We start from the raw sequence: 21,311 nt of genomic DNA, 5'->3' as shown, positions 1-21,311 counted from the left end.
GAAGAGCTATGAGCCAGCAAATAGGAGAAGAGTCAGACTTCTCTCACGTGATTTTGACTCTCACCTCCACCTGTCATCTGCACTTCAGGAAGTCAAAAATTTCCTTAGTCATGGAACTCTCCAGAACCCAGAGAAAGCAGATTAAAAACAAAGCCAAAAAGGACCTACTCCACCTGTCAGTATTAAGACCTTAAGACACCTGGGGTTGGCGGGGCCGGCAACCAATTAAGAAGTACAGTAAGGCCAGGCGTGGTGGCTCATGCCTGTAATCCCAGCACTTTGGTAGGCAGAGGTGGGCAGATCACGAGGTAAGGAGATGGAGACCATCCTGGCCAACATGGTAAAACCCCATCTCTACTAAAATACAAAAAACAAACAGGCCGGGCGCGGTGGCTCACGCTTGTAATCCCAGCACTTTGGGAGGCCGAGGCGGGCGGATCACGAGGTCAGGAGATCGAGACCACGGTGAAACCCCGTCTTACCCGGGTGGTGGCGGGCCCTGTATCCCACTACGAGAGGTGAGGCAGGAGAAGGCTGAACCGGACGGAGTTGCAGTGAGAGATTGACCACTGCACTCACCTGGGGAGAGACCCCTCTCAAAAAAAAAAAAAAAAAAAAAAAAAAAAAAAAACAAAATTAGTTGGCATATGGCCTGTAGTCCCACTACTTGGAGGTGAGGCAGGGAATTGAACCAAGGAGGGAGTTTCAACGAGATTGTCCCATGCACCCACCTGCGACAAACAAATCCACTCCGTACAGTAGGCCCTCACATCCATGGATTCAACCAACCATGGGTCAAAAATATTCAAGAAAAAAACAGTAAGTAATAATGCAATAATAAAAAAATTTTAAAACAATAAAATATAGCAACTATCTACATGGCATTTACACTGTATTAGGTATTATTAGTAACCTAGACATGATTTAAAGCATACAGGAGGCCGGGCACAGTGGCTCACACCTGTAATTCCAGCACTTTTGGAGGCTGAGGCGGGAGGATCATTTCAGCCCAGGAGTTCAACACCAGCCTAGGCAAGATAGGGAGACCCCGTCTCCACAAAAAATTTATTAGCCGGGTGTGGTGGCATGTACCTGTAGTCCTAGCTACTCAGGGGGCCGAGGTGGGAGGATCACCTAAGCCTGGGAGGTTGAGGCTGCAGTGAGCCACGATTGTGCCACTGTACTCTAGCCTGGGTGACAGAGAGATTCTGTCTCAAAAAAAAAAAAAGATAAAAGAGGTTGTGCATGGGTTATGTGCAAATACTATCCCATTTTATACAAGGGATTTGAGCATCTCCAGATATTGGGAGGTCAGAGAAGTCTTGGGACCAAATACCAAGGGACAACTGTAATTATTTACCAAGGCCCAGGTGCTAGGCCCTGCACTCCATAGGAAAGGCAAAGTGGCTTTCAGGAATAGTCTTATTGGGGAAATAAAACCACCAAACATAAAAAAACTATTGAGTAATGAGCTATTAAGCAGTATTTTACCCTAAATTTTATCTAACATGACACCTGTAAGAAATAAACAGGTAAGGTACAAGTAAAGCACCCCAACCACCACCAAAAACAAAAAAGGTTACAAAAAAGGTACCAGTGGCTGCACTTTCGGAATCTTATACAAATGCTAGCATCAGAGCACAAAGATATACAGTTCAGTCAGTGCAATAGTGCTTAGAACTATGAAAAGCTAAAAACAACATACATCAACAGAAAAATAGATAATATACATCCAAACTGTGGAATACTGCTCAACCATTAAAAAAGAATGAGTTAGATCTACCACAGAAAGATAGTCATGACAATTTACTAAAAAAAGTCAATTGCCAGACACATAGAGATTGACCCTATTTCAGTTTCTTTTAAAAAGGAGAGGGTATGTATCTGCATGAAACATTTTGGAAGCAAATATACTGTTGACATTTGCTGGGAGGATGAGAATGAATGGTAGAAAACTGAGGGGCAAGGAGGGCAGAGAGAGAATTTTTTTTTTTTTTTTTTTGAGACTGTGTCTCTCTCTGCCGCCCAGGCTGCAGTGCAGTGGTGTGATCTTGGCTCACTGCAACTTCCACCTCCTGGGTTCAAGAGATTCTCATCCCTCAGCCTCCTGAGTAACTGGGATTACAGGCACACACCACCATGCCTGGCTAATTTTTGTATTTTTAGTAGAGATGGGGTTTTGCCATGTTGGCCAGGCTGGTCTCGAACTCCTAACCTCAAGTGATCTACCCACCTCGGCTTCCCAAAGTGCTGAGATTACAGGCGTGGGCCACTATGCCCAGCGAGGGATTTTTGTTTTTGACTTCATACCTGTCTACTGCTTGAAATTTTAACAGCAGGTTTAGTATAGAAATACCAATTATTCAATTACTAATACTGGATGACATCCACCTGAACGCTTTAAAGGAATTCCAGGATAAACTGGAAAACTGTTGACCAAAATGAAAAAAGGCCATCAAGGGAACTGTAAATGTGACCCCTAATCATAAGGACTTCATAAGACCTGAGAATTATTTTTACTTCCATATTAGACAAGCTAGTGGAATATAAAGACTAAGACCACTGAGTAGATCATTTGGGGTTTTAGTGTTGTTAAGAATGGGGCCTATGAATAAGAAACAGGAGAGATCCAAAAGGCCTAGGGATGAAGCTCCTCAGGATTGCAAGAACAGAAAGTGAGGAATTTAAAATCTTAGTTTTGTAAATGACACTAAAGACTTCCATTGAAATAATGTGCCAAGTTATTGGTGCCAAATTACAGGAAGATCCTGGGAATCTATGCAAACAGAAGGAAAAGTCGCAGATGAGTGTTAAAATGAGCATATGGCCTAAATCAGGCGTCTAAAACAACTTCTCAGCTGTCAGTTGTGACCTAGGAATAGGATCTGAGTCACTATAAGTGGACCCTGAGGACCCCAGCCCAATACTGAGCCACAAATTAAAAACAAAGCAGCCTGGGAACCATCAAGACAAATGCGAAGAGAGAGAAACCACTATCCTCCCCTCATAAAATTCTGGTGCACCCACCCCCACATACATACATTTCATTTATCATTTATGTCCTGCCCCTTCAACTACAAACAGTACAGGAGTTAAACAAGATCAGTGTATCTCACATGCCAGCCCCAGATCAATCCCAAACTGATTCTTTCAGAATAGCCTAGGAGTGGCTTTTTTTGAAAATAGACCTTTCCAGGCCAGTCCCAGAGCTTCTAATTCAATGCCCAGGAAACGTCTTCTAGGCTGTCCTGATGCGATGACCTGTTTAGGAAATCACTGGGCTCCTTTCTCTCACTCTGAATCTACTCCCAGAAAGGATTTAAGAAGGCTTACCATAAAAAATAAACTCAAAAGTAAAGAAACCGTGTGAGCAACTGCCAAGAATAGATTAAAATGATTCCTATACAGGTGGAACATCCCTAATCCAAAAATCCAAAATCTTAAATGTTTTGAACACTAACATAATGCTCAAAGGAAATGCTCATTGGAGGATTTTGAGTATCAGATTTACAGATGAAGGAAGCTAAGCCCTAAGAATAATGCAATATTCCAAAAACTGAAACACTTCTGGTCCAAGCATTTCAGATAAGGGCTACTCAACTTGTATCTGTGCATTAAATGGAAGTGAAAAATGGCTACTCAACTTGTACCTGTGCATAAAATGGAAGTGGGAAAAAAAAAAAAAAACTAAACAAAAACCAAAGTCCTGGCTCCAAGCAAGAAGAACAGAGCTCAGGACCCTATTAGCCCCCACACTCCCACCACAGTCTCCCAGTAAAGAGCAGGGCAAGAATAGACTCTCCCTATGAGCCAGAGGCTCCCTAAGTTGCCTCCTCTCTCCTTCCCTTCTCAAGTCAAGATCTGCTGCACCAAGAAAATGTCACAGTGTTCTGAAGTAGAGATAGTACTAGGTGAATAAAACCCACCAGAACCATGTTCCTCTGGGTCTCAAGCAACACTCCCACTAGTTTATCATGATACGCTACTGAAAGGAAACCAAGAACTCCCCTTACTTCTATCTACCCTCTCTCCACTCCATCATTCAATCATTTAGTCTCATTCTAACTCTCTGGTCTTCCACACTGGAAAACCATATTTCCACTAATCTTCTTTCTCAGACTAAAGATTAGGAAAAAAAAAAAAAAAACAAAGAAAGAAAAGAATAGGAACAGAAAACCTCCTTTATGCAAGATAAACAGCAATTCAAAGTCAAGCCATTAAGGTATGAGATTTCTCAACTTTGTTTCAGCATGCCTAAATGAAATGTAACACAGGGTTTCTTATAAAATTGCAGCCTTATGGGACTGGAAAATGCTTAGAGACAATGCATCCAGCAACCTCATGTTAGAGAAAAGGAGAGTTTGAGGTGGAATATCTTACCCAACATTACCCAAATGGCAGCACCCAGGCCAGAACTTGTGTTCCCTGACTTCTGGGCCAATGATCTCTTCTCTCTGCCATGCTGCTTTCCAGGGACAAAGTTAATAAATTAGATTATTAACTTCAAGCACAGATTCCTTAAATCTCCTTTATTCCTCTTGATATACATGAGGTTGGTGCTACAAGACCATCCCAAGCAGACTACTTGCCACATAAACAGAACTGAGAACTCAAAGAGCCTCAAAATTTGTTGAGGAATAGAGATGATACCTTAAGTCACGCATGATAAACACATAAGTGAAGAAAATGTGCCAAACCAGTTTATATCATAGATTACACATTTCAAAAATGGCATCTGAAAATGACATCAAAATTTTAATTAGTTTTATTTTTCCCATAAGTTGCTTAACTTCCTAATTTTTAAAAAATGCCAACTGAAACCACTGTTCATTTTTTTCTTAGAGTGAAGAAAAAGATCATTAATGTATCATATTGAGTCTAATGAAAGTAAGTGAAATCCCATAACCTTCCATCTATATCGAATGTTCACAACCTGTGATTCTACATAAATTTCTGCTGTAAAAGCAAAAAGCATATGTCAGTCTCCCAAGAGAGGAAGTAGCAACAGAAACCGGGTTGTGTATCCATCTCCCAGCAAGAAATAAGAGGAAAAGCCAGATAAGCCCAGTAAGAGTTGAGTTCCTTCATTACATTTGTTTTCCCTGATAAGGCACAAAACTTCCTACAGTATGTACCTATGCCCTTCTTGGAGAAATGAAATAAATCCAAAGATTAGACTCCAAAGGATATCTACTATGCCCCTGTTAGAACCACACCTGTCAGATGGATAGCTAGCCTATGCTGAGAAGTGAGTGGACAACAGGCCTTAGATACCTTGTTACCTGAATTCAAAAACCTGGCCAATTTTCTCTGCTAAACCTACAAACAGAAATCACAATTTTCACTTGCTCCCCAAATTTCATCCTCCAAATAAAGTGGGGCATAGACTTCACCAAATCATTTGCCCACTATTGCTAGCACTAGTCACTGGCCTCAGAAGTTCCCACTCATGTTAATGAGCCACAGGATGCGTAAGCGAGTTCTTACCTGATAATTAGTTTTGATCCCTGAAGCATGCTACTTTGCTTTTCACTAACACAGTTCACTAAAGCTTGCTAGGCAAAAGTACTGCCAGAGGCCAGAGCAGCAGTAAATTCCAGGTGGTAACAAAATGCTAAGAGAACTATAAACAATGGCAAGTTCTAGATGCTATTTAGTTCTTACAAAGCCTACTTTTGGCATTTTCTTTTTAAATCCATGTTTTTCCCTCCATTAGAAGAAAAATAGTGACTTTGGGAATACACAGGACTAGCTGATAGTCAGAAAATCTTAGTCTTAATCCTATTAGAAACAAGCATATGACTAAGTATTTTTTCTTATCAGTCTCCCATTCTTTTTTTTTTTTTTTTTTTTGAGACAGTCTCACTCTATCACCCAGGCTGGAGGACAATGGCTCGATCTCAGTTCACTGCAACCTCCACCTCCCAGGTACAAGTGATTCTCCTGCCTCAGCCTCCGAAATACCTGGGACTACAGGCACGCACCACCACGCCTGGCTACTTTTTTTTGTATTTTTAGTAGAGACAGGGTTTCACCATGTTGGTTGGGCTAGTCCCGAACTCCTGACCTCAGGTGATCTGCCTGCTTCGGCCTGGGATTGCAGTGCTGGGATTACAGGCATGAGCCACTGTGCCAGCCTCCCATTCTTAATATTTATTCAGTGTACTTAATGTCAGCTGTTCGTCTCACCAGGGTACCAGCAAAATTACCACCTCCACTGCCTCTCTTCCTTTTATCACCCTTAAACACATATTTACTCAGGTTAAACCCAAACTATTTACATGGGATACTGAACGTGAAGAAACTGAAGAGCTACTATAAAAACACTAAATAAATCATAGGCCAAGTGCAGTGGCTCATGCCTATAAACCCGGCACTTTGGGAGGCCAGAGTGGAGAAGGTCACTTGAGTCTGGGAGTTCGAGACCAGCCTGGGCAACATAGCAAGACCCCCATCTCTACAAAAAAGAATAAAAGTTTAGCCAGGTGTGGTAGCACGCACCTGTAGTCCTAGCTACTCAGGAGGCTGAGGCAGGAGGATCCCTTGAGCCCAGGAGTTCAAGGCTGCAATGAGCCATGATTGTGCCACTGCATTCCAGCCTGGCAACTAAGCGAAATTCTGACTGAAAAAAATAAATAAAAAATAAATCATCAATGGTGGAAACCCCAGGGGCTTTGCATTTGCTGTTTCCTCAGCCGGGAACGCACTTCCTTTATGGTTAGTTTTTGATGTCCGTCAGATCTCAGCACAAATGCCATCTTCTGAGAAGTGTTTCCTAAACACAGTATCCAAAGGACCCACCCTCTCCCTTACTACCAACCACTCTGTCCCAGTCCCTTACCTGGTATCACTATCTTGTATGATCATGCTTATTTCTTGTTAACTTCTTTATTGTCTGACTCCTCCATAAGCCATAAGGACAGAAATTTGATCTACTTTTTAAATTCTGTTTCTCCATTGCCCAGACAGAGCTTGACAGATAGCAGATGATCAATAAATATTTGTTCAAGAAAGAAAGGAAGTATGATTGCTTATGATTCTATTTCATTAGTTACTACACTGCTAACGTAACTAGAGCCAGATGGATGATTCCTTTTGACAGAAAACCTTTAAGATACAGTAAAAACTTAGTGTTCCTTTACTTACAATCTTGATTAAAAGCTACCAGGCTTACCTGCTGGGAAATGGGCGTTTTAAGACCACAGGGAAAAGCCTTCCACCCTAGCCTATCTACTTCTTTACAAATGGCCCTTCTAAATATTGTTATTCAGCTACCTTATCCCTTGGAATAGTAGAAGGGTATTTTAAGCAGCTTAGGAAAGGTGGGTTTTGTTTGTTTTTTCCTGTTGGGGGAACCCACCCCCAATATTTCAACATAGCCAGTCCCTCCATTGGGGTCCCTGACTTCCCACAACATTCCTGCATGAGCTAAGTAGACGTAAAAAAGAGCAGGTCAACAAACTACTCTGTCCCCACTGAACTTTTCAAAGACACACACTTCTTAGTTCAGAAACCTAAGATTACACCTGTAATCCCAGCACTTTGGGAGGCCGAGGCAGGCAGACAGCTTGAGGCCAGGAGTTCAAGACCAGCCAACATGGTGAAACCATGACTCTACTAAAAATACAAAAGTTAGCTGGGCATGCTGACACGTGCCTATAATCCCAGCTACTCAGGAGGCTGAGGCAGGAGAATCACTTGAACCCAAGAGGTGGAGGTTGCAGTGAGCCAAGATAGTGCCACTGCACTACAGCCTGGGCGACAAAGCAAGACTCCATCTTAAAAAAAAAAAAAGAAAAGAAAAAGGAAAAGAAAGAAACCTAAGAAACATTTAGCTACAATGAACTGAATTATAGGTGGCATTTCCTAGAGGCTGTACACTCAAGGAATCTCCACTAAGCTACCCAGCAAGAAGTCTACATCTTGCTTTACAACAACCTGACAGCATAAGTCCCATTGAAGGAGAAAATTATGGCCCTTTCCTCTCTTGTGTCCTTTTGCTTTGGTCACTCAGTGAGAATCATGGTTCTTAGTATAAAATAAAAGACTGGCAGAGGCATTCCTTTCCCCTTCTGAGGCAATTAAGTGGGTGGGGGGAGGGTAAGATGAAATGGGAACTGGGATTTGGCACTGTCCGTCCTCCCTTCAGCCTTCCACACCATAAGCAGGATAAGATATGCTGCCTCCATGGCTGCTTCCGATAAGCACAGAAGATTCAAGAATTCAAGATTCATTCTGCTGTTGCAAATGCTTGACAAGACATGTGAACATACCCAAAGAGAAAAGAACAGAGAGTAAACCAGGTCAGTAAAACCAGAGAAAAGAGCCATCTCAAAGCTAAGGGGGGTGACTCAATTTATACTAAGTACCCCAACACTTCTCCCAACCTCATCTACTTAACATCTGCTGACAATATTCTGTTGCAGTTAAAGAATATCAAGCAAATTATTCAAAGAAACCCAGATTTTAAATCCTTCAGGGTTTCGAGAAAATAAGATCTGATTTGATAGAAGACATGTATTTATCCGAGTTATATTTTGTCCACCCACATACTTGCTAGTCTCATCCCAACTCAGAAAATGCAAATCCATCTTAAGTTTTTCCATCATCGTTACTGATTTTTTCTGTAACAGAACAACTCCAAAATATCTGTATCAACTTACTGTCCACTTCCTCCTTAAATATTCCAGAACCAACTCTGTCCCTTCACCCCAACTCTCAATAGCAGACACAGGTGTTAACATCACCCTCATTTTTCAAAAATTGGTCAAAGTGTTTTACAACTGGATTCCCAAGTTCTTCAACCTTAAACAAAACAATGTAGGACTTAATAGGATAGCAAAGCAGAGACCAGAAGAAACGTGGTTTTCACGGCCCTACAACACTTTCTTTTGCCAAAAAAGTGGAAGGACTATTCCTCTTTACAGCAGCAAACTTCAACCCTAGACGATTTCAGACCTTCAGCTCAGCCTGAGTCCAGATAAATCCAGAGTTCACAATGAAAAGCATAGGTCAGTGTTCCAATTTCTACCTCTCTCCCAAAAGGCAGAAAAGTAGTGTCTCCTGTTTTCCTATTCATCAAACTATTTCTTTCTCACTTTCATCTGTCACAGAGCTCCATCTTCCTTTGTAGAGTTCTTGCAAAGCAGTTCCTAGTACCAATGGAAACTATTACTCTACAGGAAAATACAACTTTGCTTAGCAGAAGAGCTTCACACAGAGCAATTTGCCAGTGGTCAATTTTTCATTCCAGACAAGGCTTCTAAGCCTGGCACAAATCTGCCTGTCACTCTGCAGTTCACTCAGCTTTCCTCCCCTAATCCCTGCCTGTAACTCACCCATCCCCTGTAGTGTGGTCAGAGAAGGCAGTGCAATCTGTACTCAGTACAGATGGCTCAAATCACTGAATTGTATATGCCACTTCCCAGACTCAATCATCTTCCACACCATACTCCTATGTGAAGATCATAAGCACCAAATGAAGTCATTTACCATAACAGCAGCTCCCAGACAAGAAGTAACATCTAATCTTTTCTCAATTATAGACAGCTTCACTTTCCTGCAATTTGTGGTTATGCATCACTGGCCCCACCCTCCATGTTATAAAGTAATACCCTGGAGTCAGAGACATCATGCATGATATTGAAGAGTATGTGCCGTGGCAGACAGGCCTGGATTCAAGTCTCAGCTCTGCCTCTTATTACCAATATAAGGTACCTGTCCTTGGGTAAACTATTCTTTCTAAACCTCAAATTACACAACTGTAAAATGTGGCTGATAATCGTTATCTACTTGTTAGGTATTACAAATGAGACAATACGAGCAGAATTAGCACAAGACATGACAATAAACAAGTAATTGGTGATATTCAGTATCCATGGGGGTAATTTGTGGGCAGTCACCGCACAGAATCCAGATGCCCTAAAAGCCTCCAGCATTGGCGGAAACAAAACTATGTTCAACCTCATTCTATTTCCATTCCACAAATGAGAGAGACCTTTAAGAACAATTTAACCCTCAGCAAGGAGAAATCTCAGAAAGATCCACTCTTCTTACTGCCAAACCCAACACTGGACAGCCAAGAGATGTTTTTGTTCTTATGGTGAAGAGAAGATCAGTGCAAATGAAAAAGCTAATGAAAGAAGAGCCACTTTAGGATAATCCTTTCATGGGTCAGGTCAGTATTTCAGAGGAAAAATATATGCAGATCTTGGAAATTCTCTTCTCATTCAGTTTCAGATCAGTTCTGACCCTCCATTACACATAAACAAAAGGAAAAGGCAGTATTGAAAATCCCAAGAATCTTGACTGGTGGCAGACTATTACCTTAAGAAATGAACACATGGGAATTTGGTGAGGGGATCTTAAAATCAGCTTTACACACACATAAGCTGCAGAACATTTTAATCTTGTGAAAGAGAACAGGATAATAAAATCGAATTTTTTTAAAACTGGGTCTTGCTATGTTGCCCAGGCTGGTCTCCAACTCCTGGCCTCGAGCAATCCTCCCACCTCGGCCTCCTAAGTGCTGGGATTACCACCATGAGCCACCGCACCGGGCCTAAAATAGAATTTTTCAAAACTTTCTGCAACAGCAAAACTTGTAGAGCTTTGGGAGAAAGTATCACAAAGGATATTTGCTGTTGCAGATAGAAATGTCAGAACTGCAGTATGAAACGACATCTAAAAGTTTACAGTCATCATAAACCAGAAAATTGGTAAAACCAAGAAATGTCAGGTTCCAAGATTTGGGAGGGTTTTGGGGAGGACAACTGGGGGCAGGTGATAAACTGAATTTATATTATCAAATTATCATGGAGCTAGGAGTAAATTGTAAAAACAAACTTTGCAGGTTCAAATTCAAAATTTAAGAATTTTCAAAAAGTTGAGGGTATATAAAATCAGGCAGAATCTACAGTGCTATGAGCACTAGACCAGGAATCCGAACACTTGGGCTCTTGCTATGGCTCCAACTCAAACCACCATGTGACCTTAAGCAAGTCACTTGCCTTCTTCAAGCCTATCTCCTTATCTTTAAGGGACGGGAGAACAATAATGATTACTAAGATTCTTGCCGGCGTAACCTTTTAGAAGTCAAAAGTACACAAAGATCAGGAGCTTTCAGGTCGACACAAGAGGTGGAGGGAAAGAGAAGAAAAGAGGGCCACAGAGTGAGAAAACTTGAGAGTCAAATAACAGCGTTTGTGGGAACAGAAAAGTTTCACGATGGCCAAGTACTCGTAGAGAAGAGCCGATGTCAGGATCTCGAAAAACTGCTAAATACTCAGCATATGTCAAAATGAACAGAAAGACGGGGGATGGGAGGACAGATATCAATGAATTGTCTCTGTTAATCAATCAGTAATCGATCTGTCCTGGTAATAGACAGGAGATCCGAATGCCGCAACCTCGGAAATCACTGTGACCCCTGATGTCAAGGTGTCCGGGAGGCAAGGAACAAGGGGACTCCGTGTCTGCTTCCGTCTAGTGAGAGGATTCGGAGAATCGACGAAAAGTGAGGAAGGGGGCAGAGGAAAGGGGATCTGGGACACGGAGCAGGCTGGCGGGAGGTGGAGTCAATGCCTGACTCCCGCCCGAAGGCAGGCAGAGGGATCGGTGTCCGGGGCCCGTTCTCACCATCTTGACGATGCCCCGCTGCACGGTGGGGACCGCGGGTCCCCCGAAGGAGCCGCCGCTCTGCGCGGAGGACGCCATGTGTGGAGATGCAAAGGCAACGAGTGGAGCGGCTGGCCGGACTGGAGGTGTCAATGTGGGTGTCGGTGTTGGTGAAAGGGAGTCGAGGCGAGGGGCAGGCTGGCTACCAGCTGCCAACGGTGGACGGGACGGACTCGCCCGGCGCACACAGGGGCAGCAGCGGGACACGGAGCGAAAGAGACGCGATCTCCGCCGCCGCCACACGTTCTACTCGCCGCGCAAGCGTGCCAGAGCGCCACCGCCCTCCGGCCAATTAGCGCCCAGAGCCCGCCGGACCTCAGGCCAATAGGCACCCTGCTCGCGGAGCCCCGCCCCTTGGTCCCCAAAACGGTGGCGAGTTCCAGGAAGCGCTGAAAGAGTTGATTTGCGAGGATGGGCTAAATATGGGGCGGGACTTCCGGGGCAGCCGGAGTAGGTAATGTCGGGAGGTGTAGTGGGAAGGAAAGGACACGTCAGCATCTGGCCGCGGGGCGCGGGGGGCCATGGGAGCCCCAGGGGCGGAGCCAGCCGCGCCCTCCCGCGTGACCCCGCCCATGACGCCCCTCCCCGCTGGCCTCAGAGGCGCACACTTGTGTACCCACGTAGGTGGGCGCCGCTGTACCCGGGAATGCGGCCTGGGAGGGTGGAGCCACGCAGGCAGAGCCCTAGAGGAATCTCTGTACCCGCTCCACTCGACTTCTGACGTTTTACGTTGGCTAAAAGTATGGAGAGAACTTGGAAAAGTCAGAGCTTTGTGGAACCTCCTACCGATGTAGGCTTTGACCTGCCACGCGGCCGCGCGTCCTGCTTGCAGAGTGTGTCTCGCTCTTGTTTGTGTCGCTGGGGTCTAGCACTTGTGAGGCGTTCCATTAATGTTTGTTGGTGGGAGGAATAAATGTCTCTTAGAGGAAGGACATGCCACGTATACAGGGGAGAGTGACCCTTGTTCTTCGGTCTCTTCCCAGCTGCTCCCGTGACGTTAGGGAAAAGCCTCGCTTCACGCTTTCCCCCGACCCAGTGTGAAGCGCCTCCAGCCACTGGATACCTTCCCTAGCCCCAGTAAAAAGGTGGGGGAAGGAACGGGAGAGCCAGGGCCTACAAATATTTAAGTGACTGTTTAGTGAGAACTAATATTCGTTGAGTGCCCACTATGTGGAACCAAGGACTTTGCATGTGTTATGTCATTTAATCGTAAAACTGGCTCTACACTGAAGACAGTACTTCCCCTGCAGTTCTTTTTGTTTCTTTGGTTTTGTGGCTTTTTTGAGACAAAGTCTCGCTCTGTCGCTCAGGCTGGAGTGCAGGGGCACGATCACGGCTCACTGCAGCCTTGACGTTCCCCGGCTCAAGCGATCCTCCTGCCTCAGTCTCCCGTGTTGCTAGAGCTGGTACCACGGGTCCGCGCCACCACGCCCAGCTAATTTTTTTTTTTTTTTTTTTTTTTTTTTTTTTTTTTTTGAGAGCTGAGATCTCACTTTGTTGCCCAGGCTGGTGTCCTGGGCTCAAGCTATCCTCCTACCTCAGCCTCCTAAAGTGCTGGGATTACATGCATTATCCACAGTGCCTGGCCCCCTGCTGTCTTAAAAGATTGTAAGTTTATTCTCCCACACTAAACATATCCCAGGGTTAAGTTTTGAGGTCACCTTCTTAGATCCCTAATTTGCCACCCTTTTCCAAAAAAAAAAAAAAAAAACCTCTGTGGAAGTTCGTTCCATCAGATTATACCCCTCTCCATCTCGTGGCTTTTTATCTACCGTACCCCTATTTCTACCCTGTCATTCATTGAAATTGTTAACACTTGGTGCACGGTCTTCAGCCAATAATCCTGAAATACTTCAATATCTATGAGCATGACTTATCCCATACCCTGGCCTCTTTGCTGCTTGACCTCATCTTCAGTAAACTTGACCTCTGCACCAATTTAGGACGTTCTCCAAGACAGATAAAACACCATAACTTCATAGATACTATTGTAAACTCAAACACTTTGTCTTTGATCATAACTGCTGTCCTCTCTCCCTTCTCACTCCATTAATTATCTTATATCGTGTATTAGTTGCATAACAATTTGCCCCAAAACTTAAATACTAAAGAAAACAATAAGCATTTATCTCACAGTTTTTGTGGGTAAGGAATCTGGGCTGGGTGCCTGCCTTTTCCTCCAGGTCTTCTCTTATAAATCTGCAGTCAAGGTGTCAAGGGGAGTTGGGAAGGGGACTGTGGTTTCATCTGAAGGTCCGCCTCTGGCTGAAGGTCCGCCTCTGGCTGAAGGTAGATTGCTTCCCAAGCTCACTCATAGTTGCTGACAGAATTCAGTTCCTCGAGATGTTGACTAAGAGCCTCAGTTTTTCAATGGTTCAGTTTCCTTCTACATGGGTCTCTCCATAGGGCAACTCACAACATAACAACTGGTTTCCATCACAGCAAGCGAGAGAGAAAAGAGGACAAGCTTTAACTAGAATTTAAAGTCCCTGAACTCACTACCCTTGCTTTACCAGCTCCCCTCTGCCTTCTCCTGGATCCTTGGCTAGACTCCATGCACCGTCCATCATTTTAGCCCCTTTCCTACCAATATCTTCATCTGTAATTCCCATTGTCTTTCACTGGGCCCACCTGTCAAAACCTCAACTCTAGGCCCTCTATAGCTCTCTACTTTCTTCAAACCTACCACTTACCTGGAGAAAACACTCAATTCTGCAGGTTGGTGCCACAGTGAATTAATTTAATGGGCCCTCACACGGTGTCTGGAATTTCTTCTCTTTATTCAGTCAGTTCAGCCTTGAACTCTATTGAGTTTGTTTTAACTGACTCCGCTGTCACCCATACTCTGAAAGTGATAAGGCCTCCTACTTGGGAGACCAAGAACTCCCTCAATTTCCCACCACTGAATCTAAAATCTTATCTTCCTTCTCATTCCTCTCTTCTCCCTTGTTCCTGTCAACTAAAGGAAAAAAAAAATCAAGCTTTTAAAGAATTAGTTTTATCCAGAAGTCTTACTGAGGCCCAAGGACTACATATAGCCCAGGAGCGGTTGCCAGACTGCTGCTGCACAGTGTTTCAGCTCATTGCTTATATATAGGAGGTAGAGGTTCAGTACATGCAAAATCACATCAAAGCTTGGGTGTTAAGAGTACATCTGGTTATAGATCTCTAAAGTCCATTTGGTTATACATGGTAGAAGCAGAACCGCTAACTCTGTCAGATGTTATCTTATGTGCAGGGAAAGGCAAGGACTAAGGTCGTTTATCTTTTATGGACTATACTGACTCAGGCAAGAGACATTGGGGGCCGTGTGCTTTATCCTGTTTTGTCTTCAGAGCATCTTTCAGGATAGCGGTGTGTCATTGTCACAGTCAGGGGCTTTGTGAAATTCTGCTGAGAAGCAGAAATGAGGAAACATGGCTTCTTACATTTGCAACTTTGTCTCACATTACAAAGAAAAAACTCCCTCCTACTCTTCAGGCTAAACTCTTCGTCTTAGTTCTTGATCTGCCCCCTCCACATTTCCAATCATTCCCTCTCCGGTTTTTACAGCTTCTCAGTTTATCCTAGGTTCTCCTCATTAGCATTAAAAAAAATTTTTTTTAATCTTAAAGAAGAGTAGAACAGGAGTTCAATCTATAACTGACAGTGAACAATCAGTTGATATAACACTACCTTCAGACCAGCCTCATTAGCATTTAAGTATTCTCAAATTTCTTGCTTTGTAAAAGTCAATTAATTAAATAAATTTTTCCTTCATTCCACATCCATCTCCAGATATCTCTCCTCCCTTCACGGCAAATCTTCTTGCTAAAATTCTCTTTGTTGCCTTCACATCATCACACCATATTCAATCCTCAGCCCTCCGCATTCTGACTATTGCCCTTACCAATTTACCAAAACAGTTCTCTCCAAGGTCACTGATGATCTCCTTGTTACTGCATTCAGTGGACACTTTTCAGACCTCAATTTGCTGAGGTCTCCGTAGCATTTGACACTGTTTGCCCCTTGAAATGCCTTTCTACTGAGATACTATACCTGTGTATCCCTCCCATCTCCTAGCTACTCCTTCTCATCTCCATTGTGATGACTCCTTTGCCTGCCCCTTAGTATTGACGTTCCTCAGGGTTCTCCGGAAGGCATCTTCTTTTCTAATTCTAAACATTCTTAAGACATCATATCTACTTCCATAACTGCATACCAGTGACTCCCAAATATATACAACTCCTGTTAAAATCTCTCTTGAGCTCCAGACCCATCTGTCCAGTGATACTCTAAAGATCTGCTCATGGCTGGGCTGGGCGCAGTGACTCACACCTGTAATCCCAGCACTTTGGGAGGCCAAAGCAGGGGGATCACCTGAGGTCAGGAGTTCGAGACCAGCCTGACCAACATGGAGAAACCCTGTTTCTACTAAAAATACAAAATTAGCCGGGTGTGGTGGCGCATGCCTGTAATCCCAGTTACTTGGCTGCAGGAGAATCCCTTGAACCCAGGAGGTGGAGGTTGCAGTGAGCCGAGATCACGCCATTGCACTCTAGCCTGGGCAACAAGAGCGAAACTCCATCTCAAAAAAAAAAAAAAAAAAAAAAGATCTGCTCATGCCTATCACCTGAAGAATTCAAATGCAACATGTGTCACAAGGAACTAATTCTCTTTCCTCCCAAACCTGCTCTGCCTTAGTATGTGTCTCAGCCCATACAATGGTACCTGAAGCTACCCAGTTGCAAGTCTAAAGCCTTTGTGTCATCTGTGATTCCTCCCCCTTCCTTCTTTCTCATTCCTTAGTCAATCTTGGAAATCTGTTGGATCTACAGCAGCACACTCAAACACACAGGCCCTGGAACCAGACTGCATGGTTCACATCCCAACACTGTATACCTTGACCAGGTTGTGTAGTATCTCTGTGCCTTAGGTTTCTTGTCTGTAGAATAAAAATGATAATAGGACCTACCTCATAGGATTGCTTTGGTTTGCAGGATCATATGAATCAGTAAATGTTAAAGACTTAGAACATTGCCTAGACCTATGCGTTAATTTTTTAATGAATGCTAATAGAGAAGGGATTTGACACTAGCTCTTACAACTCTAAAGCTCATGATCTTTCCCCTGTGCCTTTACAGGAAGGAAAGGGACTTTGAAATCCTTAAAGAAGACTTTTTTGTGTGCAATGGAGAACAAACACGGAATGTAGTCTGAAGATGCACAAGATTCACTGAAATGAACAAAGCATCCTATTTCTTGAACTTCCTTGAAAATAAATTTAGGAAATATGTTCCTCTCAGTAATAATGGCCTGAATATATTGAGCACTAAACATATGCACTAAGCAGACTCTGTGCTACATGCTTTTACCTACATTACATAATTTAACCCTTAAAACAATCCTATGAAGTAGATATAGTCAATCTCTTTCCACAAAGGAGGACATTAGTGCTTAGAAAAGGTGATGAACCAACTCTAGGTCAACAGCTAATAAGGATGGAGTCAAGATTTGAACCTAGAACTTTCTACCATAAATAGTCTTCTCTGAGCTATTTGACTAGCCTGCTTCCAAGATATCCAAGCATGTTCCTGTCATCCTGGGCCTGCACCTGTAGAATTCAGAAGCTGAGCAAAGAAACAGTTTTCAACTCTCCAGTAAGTTTCCTTTGGGAAAACAGGAGAAAACTCAACACTGTGGAATAACTTTCTGCCTCCATTCTTCCCAGCCCACCTCCAGCTTCAACCCATTCCCCATACTGCTAACCTGATGTTCTTTCTAAAATGCAATTTTCAGCCGGGCACGGAGGCTCACACCTGTAATCCCAGTACTTTGGGAGGCCAAAGCAGGCAGATCATCTGAGGTCAGTTTGAGACCAGCCTAGCCAACATGGCAAAACCCTGTCTCTACTAAAAATACAAAAATTAGTCAGGCATGGTGGCATGCGCCTGTAATCCCAGCTACTAGGGAGGCTGAGGCAGGAGAATCGCTTGTACCTGGGAGGCAGAGGTTGCAATGAGCCGAGATTGTGCCACAGCACTCCAGCCTGGATGACAGAGAGAGACAATTTTCAATCACATCAACTGCTTCCTTAAAATTGCAGTGCCACCCCCACCGCACTACCCCCCACCCCACATAGCATAGCACCCTCACCACGTGGCCCTGACCTACTTTTCAGCTTGTCGTTTCACACTCCTCCTCCTTTTTTTTTTTTTAGAACAACCCTATGAAGTAGATATAATCAATCTCTTTCCACAAAGGAGGACATTAGTGCTTAGAAAAGGTGACCAACCAACTCTAGGTCAACAACTAATAAGGATGGAGTCAAGATACACTGTATATTTTTTTAAGAGAAAAGCCTCACAAACCCAACTTGTCTAAACCAGTGCTATCTAAAAGAACTTTCTGCAGTGACGAAAATGTCATATATATGCTCTGTCCAACACAGTAGCCACTAGCTAATGAGCCCTTGAAATGTGGCTAGTGCAACTGAGGAAGTAGAGTTTTTTTTTTTTTTTTTTTTTTTTTTGAGACGGAGTCTTGCTCTATCGCCCAGGCTGGAGTGCAGTGGCGCGATCTCGGCTCACTGCAACCTCCGCCTCCCGGGTTCACGCCATTCTCCTGCCTCAGCCTCTCCGAGTAGCTGGGACTACAGGCGCCCGCCACCACGCCTGGCTAATTTTTTGTATTTTTGGTAGAGACGGGGTTTCACCGTGGTCTCGATCTCCTGACCTCGTGATCCGCCTGCCTCGGCCTCCCAAAGTGCTGGGATTACAAGCGTGAGCCACCGTGCCCGGCCCGGAAGTAGAGTTTTAATGTTGTTTAATTTTAATTAATGTAACACATATGGCTAGTGACTATTGCATAGCATCAGATTAGGTGATTAAATTTGAATATTGCTGTCATATCTGTTACCATAATCTTCTATGTAGGTTTAAAAAATATTTCTGTATCCTTTGTGTAGCCCAAACTTGGTTAAAATGAGTAATAGCATAACCCAACATTTAAAAAAAGTTTTAAGAAACAACAAAAAAGTTTAGTTTGTAACATTAAAAGTGGAATGCACACATACTGTTAAGAAAAAAGAAAAAAAATCCTATGCTTTAGGCTTAGACATTATTTCTCAAACCTCATAGTAGAAAAAAATTATTTCAACATAAGGATAATAGTGCACTCTTCCCAATTTGCCCTATCTATATAATAACTCAATGTAAAGGACTTACGAAAGTGTAATCTTCATTTATGTAAGTCTATGATTGGGTAACAATGACAAAACTTTTAGTTAATGGATCAACTTTGTACCCTGTCCTGTTGTCATTTAATGGTAAGGCCAAATTTCATTCTATTCTCCCAAATGTCATTAATCAATGCCTCTGGGTTCTCAGTAGCCTTAGATAATTGTATATTAATTCGCTCCTGCTGCAGCTGTTGGCTTTGGCCACTGTCACGTTGTATCACTCCCAACCTTGCTTGCTACACAAATTTCTTTCTTTTTTTTTTTTTTTGAGACGGAGTCTCGCTCTGTCGCCCAGGCTGGAGTGCAGTGGCGCCATCTCGGCTCACTGCAAGCTCCGCCTCCCGGGTTCACGCCATTCTCCTGCCTCAGCCTCTCCGAGTAGCTGGGACTACAGGCGCCCGCCACCACGCCTGGCTAATTTTTTTGTATTTTTAGTAGAGATGGGGTTTCACCGTGGTCTCGATTTCCTGACCTCGTGATCCGCCCGCCTCAGCCTCCCAAAGTGCTGGGATTACAAGCGTGAGCCACCGCGCCCAGCCGCTTGCTACACAAATTTCTAAGAAAAAAGGCATAAAAAAACTTTATGCAATTGTACCACTTTTATTATAAGGTATAGCATGTTGTTCTGAGACTCTGTAAACTGAGATGATCAAGATATTATGAAGATTCCTTTCTCCCCCCAGAATCCCGAAGTCAGTCCTAAAGTCAGCAAACTCAGAGTTAAAGTTTCAGCAAGTAACAGCAAACTAGATTAACCATGGCATAAACATACAGAAGTCCCCCCTTATCTGAAAGATATATGTTCCAAGACCCCCAGCAGATGCCTGAAACTGCAGATGGTACTGCAGTAATTGCAGATATGTATTGTTTTTTCCTATGCATATTTACATACCTATGTATGTTTAATTTAAAAATTAGGCACAGTAAGAGATTAACAATAATAACTAATAAGAAAACAGAACAATTATACAATATACTATAATAAATGTTATATGAATGATTCTCTTTCACTCTCTGAAAATATCTCAATGTTTTTGAACCACAATTGACTGTGGGTAACTGAAACTGCAGAAAGCAAAACTGCAGATCACAGTGAGCACTACTATACATTTTTCTCTTACAGATCAAGAAGCTGGAGGTATTTGTTTAAAAGTTCAACCATCTCAGTGCAGGCATCTCAGCAATTTCCTTGGCTTTTCCTTTGTAGTTGCAAAACAGCTGCTTCAGCTCCAGACACTGGAACAAGAAGGAAAAGGAGGAGGAAGAGGAGAAGGAGGCAACAAAAAGAAGAGGGAAAAGACCAATGCCAGAAACGTCTGCTCATTTTTATCAGGAGAGCAAGTTTTCCCAGAAGTGCCTATCCTAAGGCCTAAGGCCTCTCCTTGCTGCAGGGGAGGCTGGGAAGGCAAGCGATTCTCCTGCCTCAGCCTCCCTATTAGCTGGGATTACAGGTGCATGCCACCATGCCTGACTAATTTTTGTGTTTTTAGTAGAGACGGGGTTTTGCCATGTTGGCTAGGCTGGTCTCAAACTGACCTCAGGTGATCTGCCTGCTTTGGCCTCCCAAAATACTGGGATTACAAGTGTGAGCCTCTGTGCCCGGCTGAAAATTGCATTCTGATTGACAAGAGAGAGGGAATCAGAAATGGGTATTAGGGTGGCCTGAACCTTCGGCCTCGTCTTTTCTTCTGGCCAATTCTGCCTCTCTAAAACTCCGGCCTATTCCCAAGCTCCATTCTCTCTCTCTCTCTCTCTCTTTTTTTTTTTTTTTTTTTTTTTTTTTTTTTTTTTTTGAGATGGAGTCTTTCTCTGTTTGTCACCAGGCTGGAGTGCAGTGGCATGATCTTGGCTCGCTGCAACCTCCACCTCCCGGGTTCAAGCAATTCTCCTGCCTCAGCCTCCCGAGTGGCTGGGACTACAGGCGCATGCCACCATGCCCAGCTAATTTTTGTATTTTTAGTAGAGACACGGTTTCACCATGTTGGCTGGGATGGTCTCGATATCTTGAACTCATGATCTGCCCACCTCAGCCTCTCAAAGTGCTGGGATTACAGGCGTGAGCCACCGCATCCGGCCTCCATTCTCTCTTTCAAGGCAGAATCCTGGCCTCTCATTCTCTCCAGACCCAAAAAGCCAAAAGCAGTAAGCCTGTGTTTCATGGTTGCTGTCTCTGGTCCAGGGCTCCCAGTACTAAAGGCCTGCCTCAGGGAACGTGTAGACCCGGGACCACCGGCTTCCTCCACTTCTCTGCTATCTTGTGCCTGCAGGAAGGCCTCCTGTCCACGGAAGGACATAACCCTGTGTACATTGCCCTCTCTTGCTTAGTGTGGCTCCAGCAGCAATAGCCACACTAAAAATCTCACCCCAAATACACCTAGAGCTTTCCGTCCCTGTTTTTTTGCCTACTCCAAATTCC

At 43.7% G+C, this 21,311-nt stretch overlaps 1 protein-coding gene across 1 annotated transcript in view; it reads right to left on the bottom strand.

Annotated features, from left to right (window-relative positions):
- Positions 1-11,931, bottom strand: part of SND1 (staphylococcal nuclease and tudor domain containing 1) — a 434,851-nt gene extending 422,920 nt beyond the window's left edge. The window contains exon 1 of the mRNA XM_032761638.2: positions 11,638-11,931. Coding sequence (XP_032617529.1) covers positions 11,638-11,715 — 78 coding nt within the window. The 5' untranslated portion in view covers positions 11,716-11,931. The remainder of the gene's footprint in view (positions 1-11,637) is intronic.
- Positions 11,932-21,311: the final 9,380 nt, after the last annotated feature.

The sequence above is a fragment of the Hylobates moloch genome, unplaced genomic scaffold, assembly GCF_009828535.3.
Source record: "Hylobates moloch isolate HMO894 unplaced genomic scaffold, HMol_V3 SCAFFOLD_1, whole genome shotgun sequence".
NCBI lineage: Eukaryota > Metazoa > Chordata > Mammalia > Primates > Hylobatidae > Hylobates > Hylobates moloch.
Note: the sequence above shows the minus strand (reverse complement) of the source record. Positions and strands in the feature narration are given on the sequence as shown.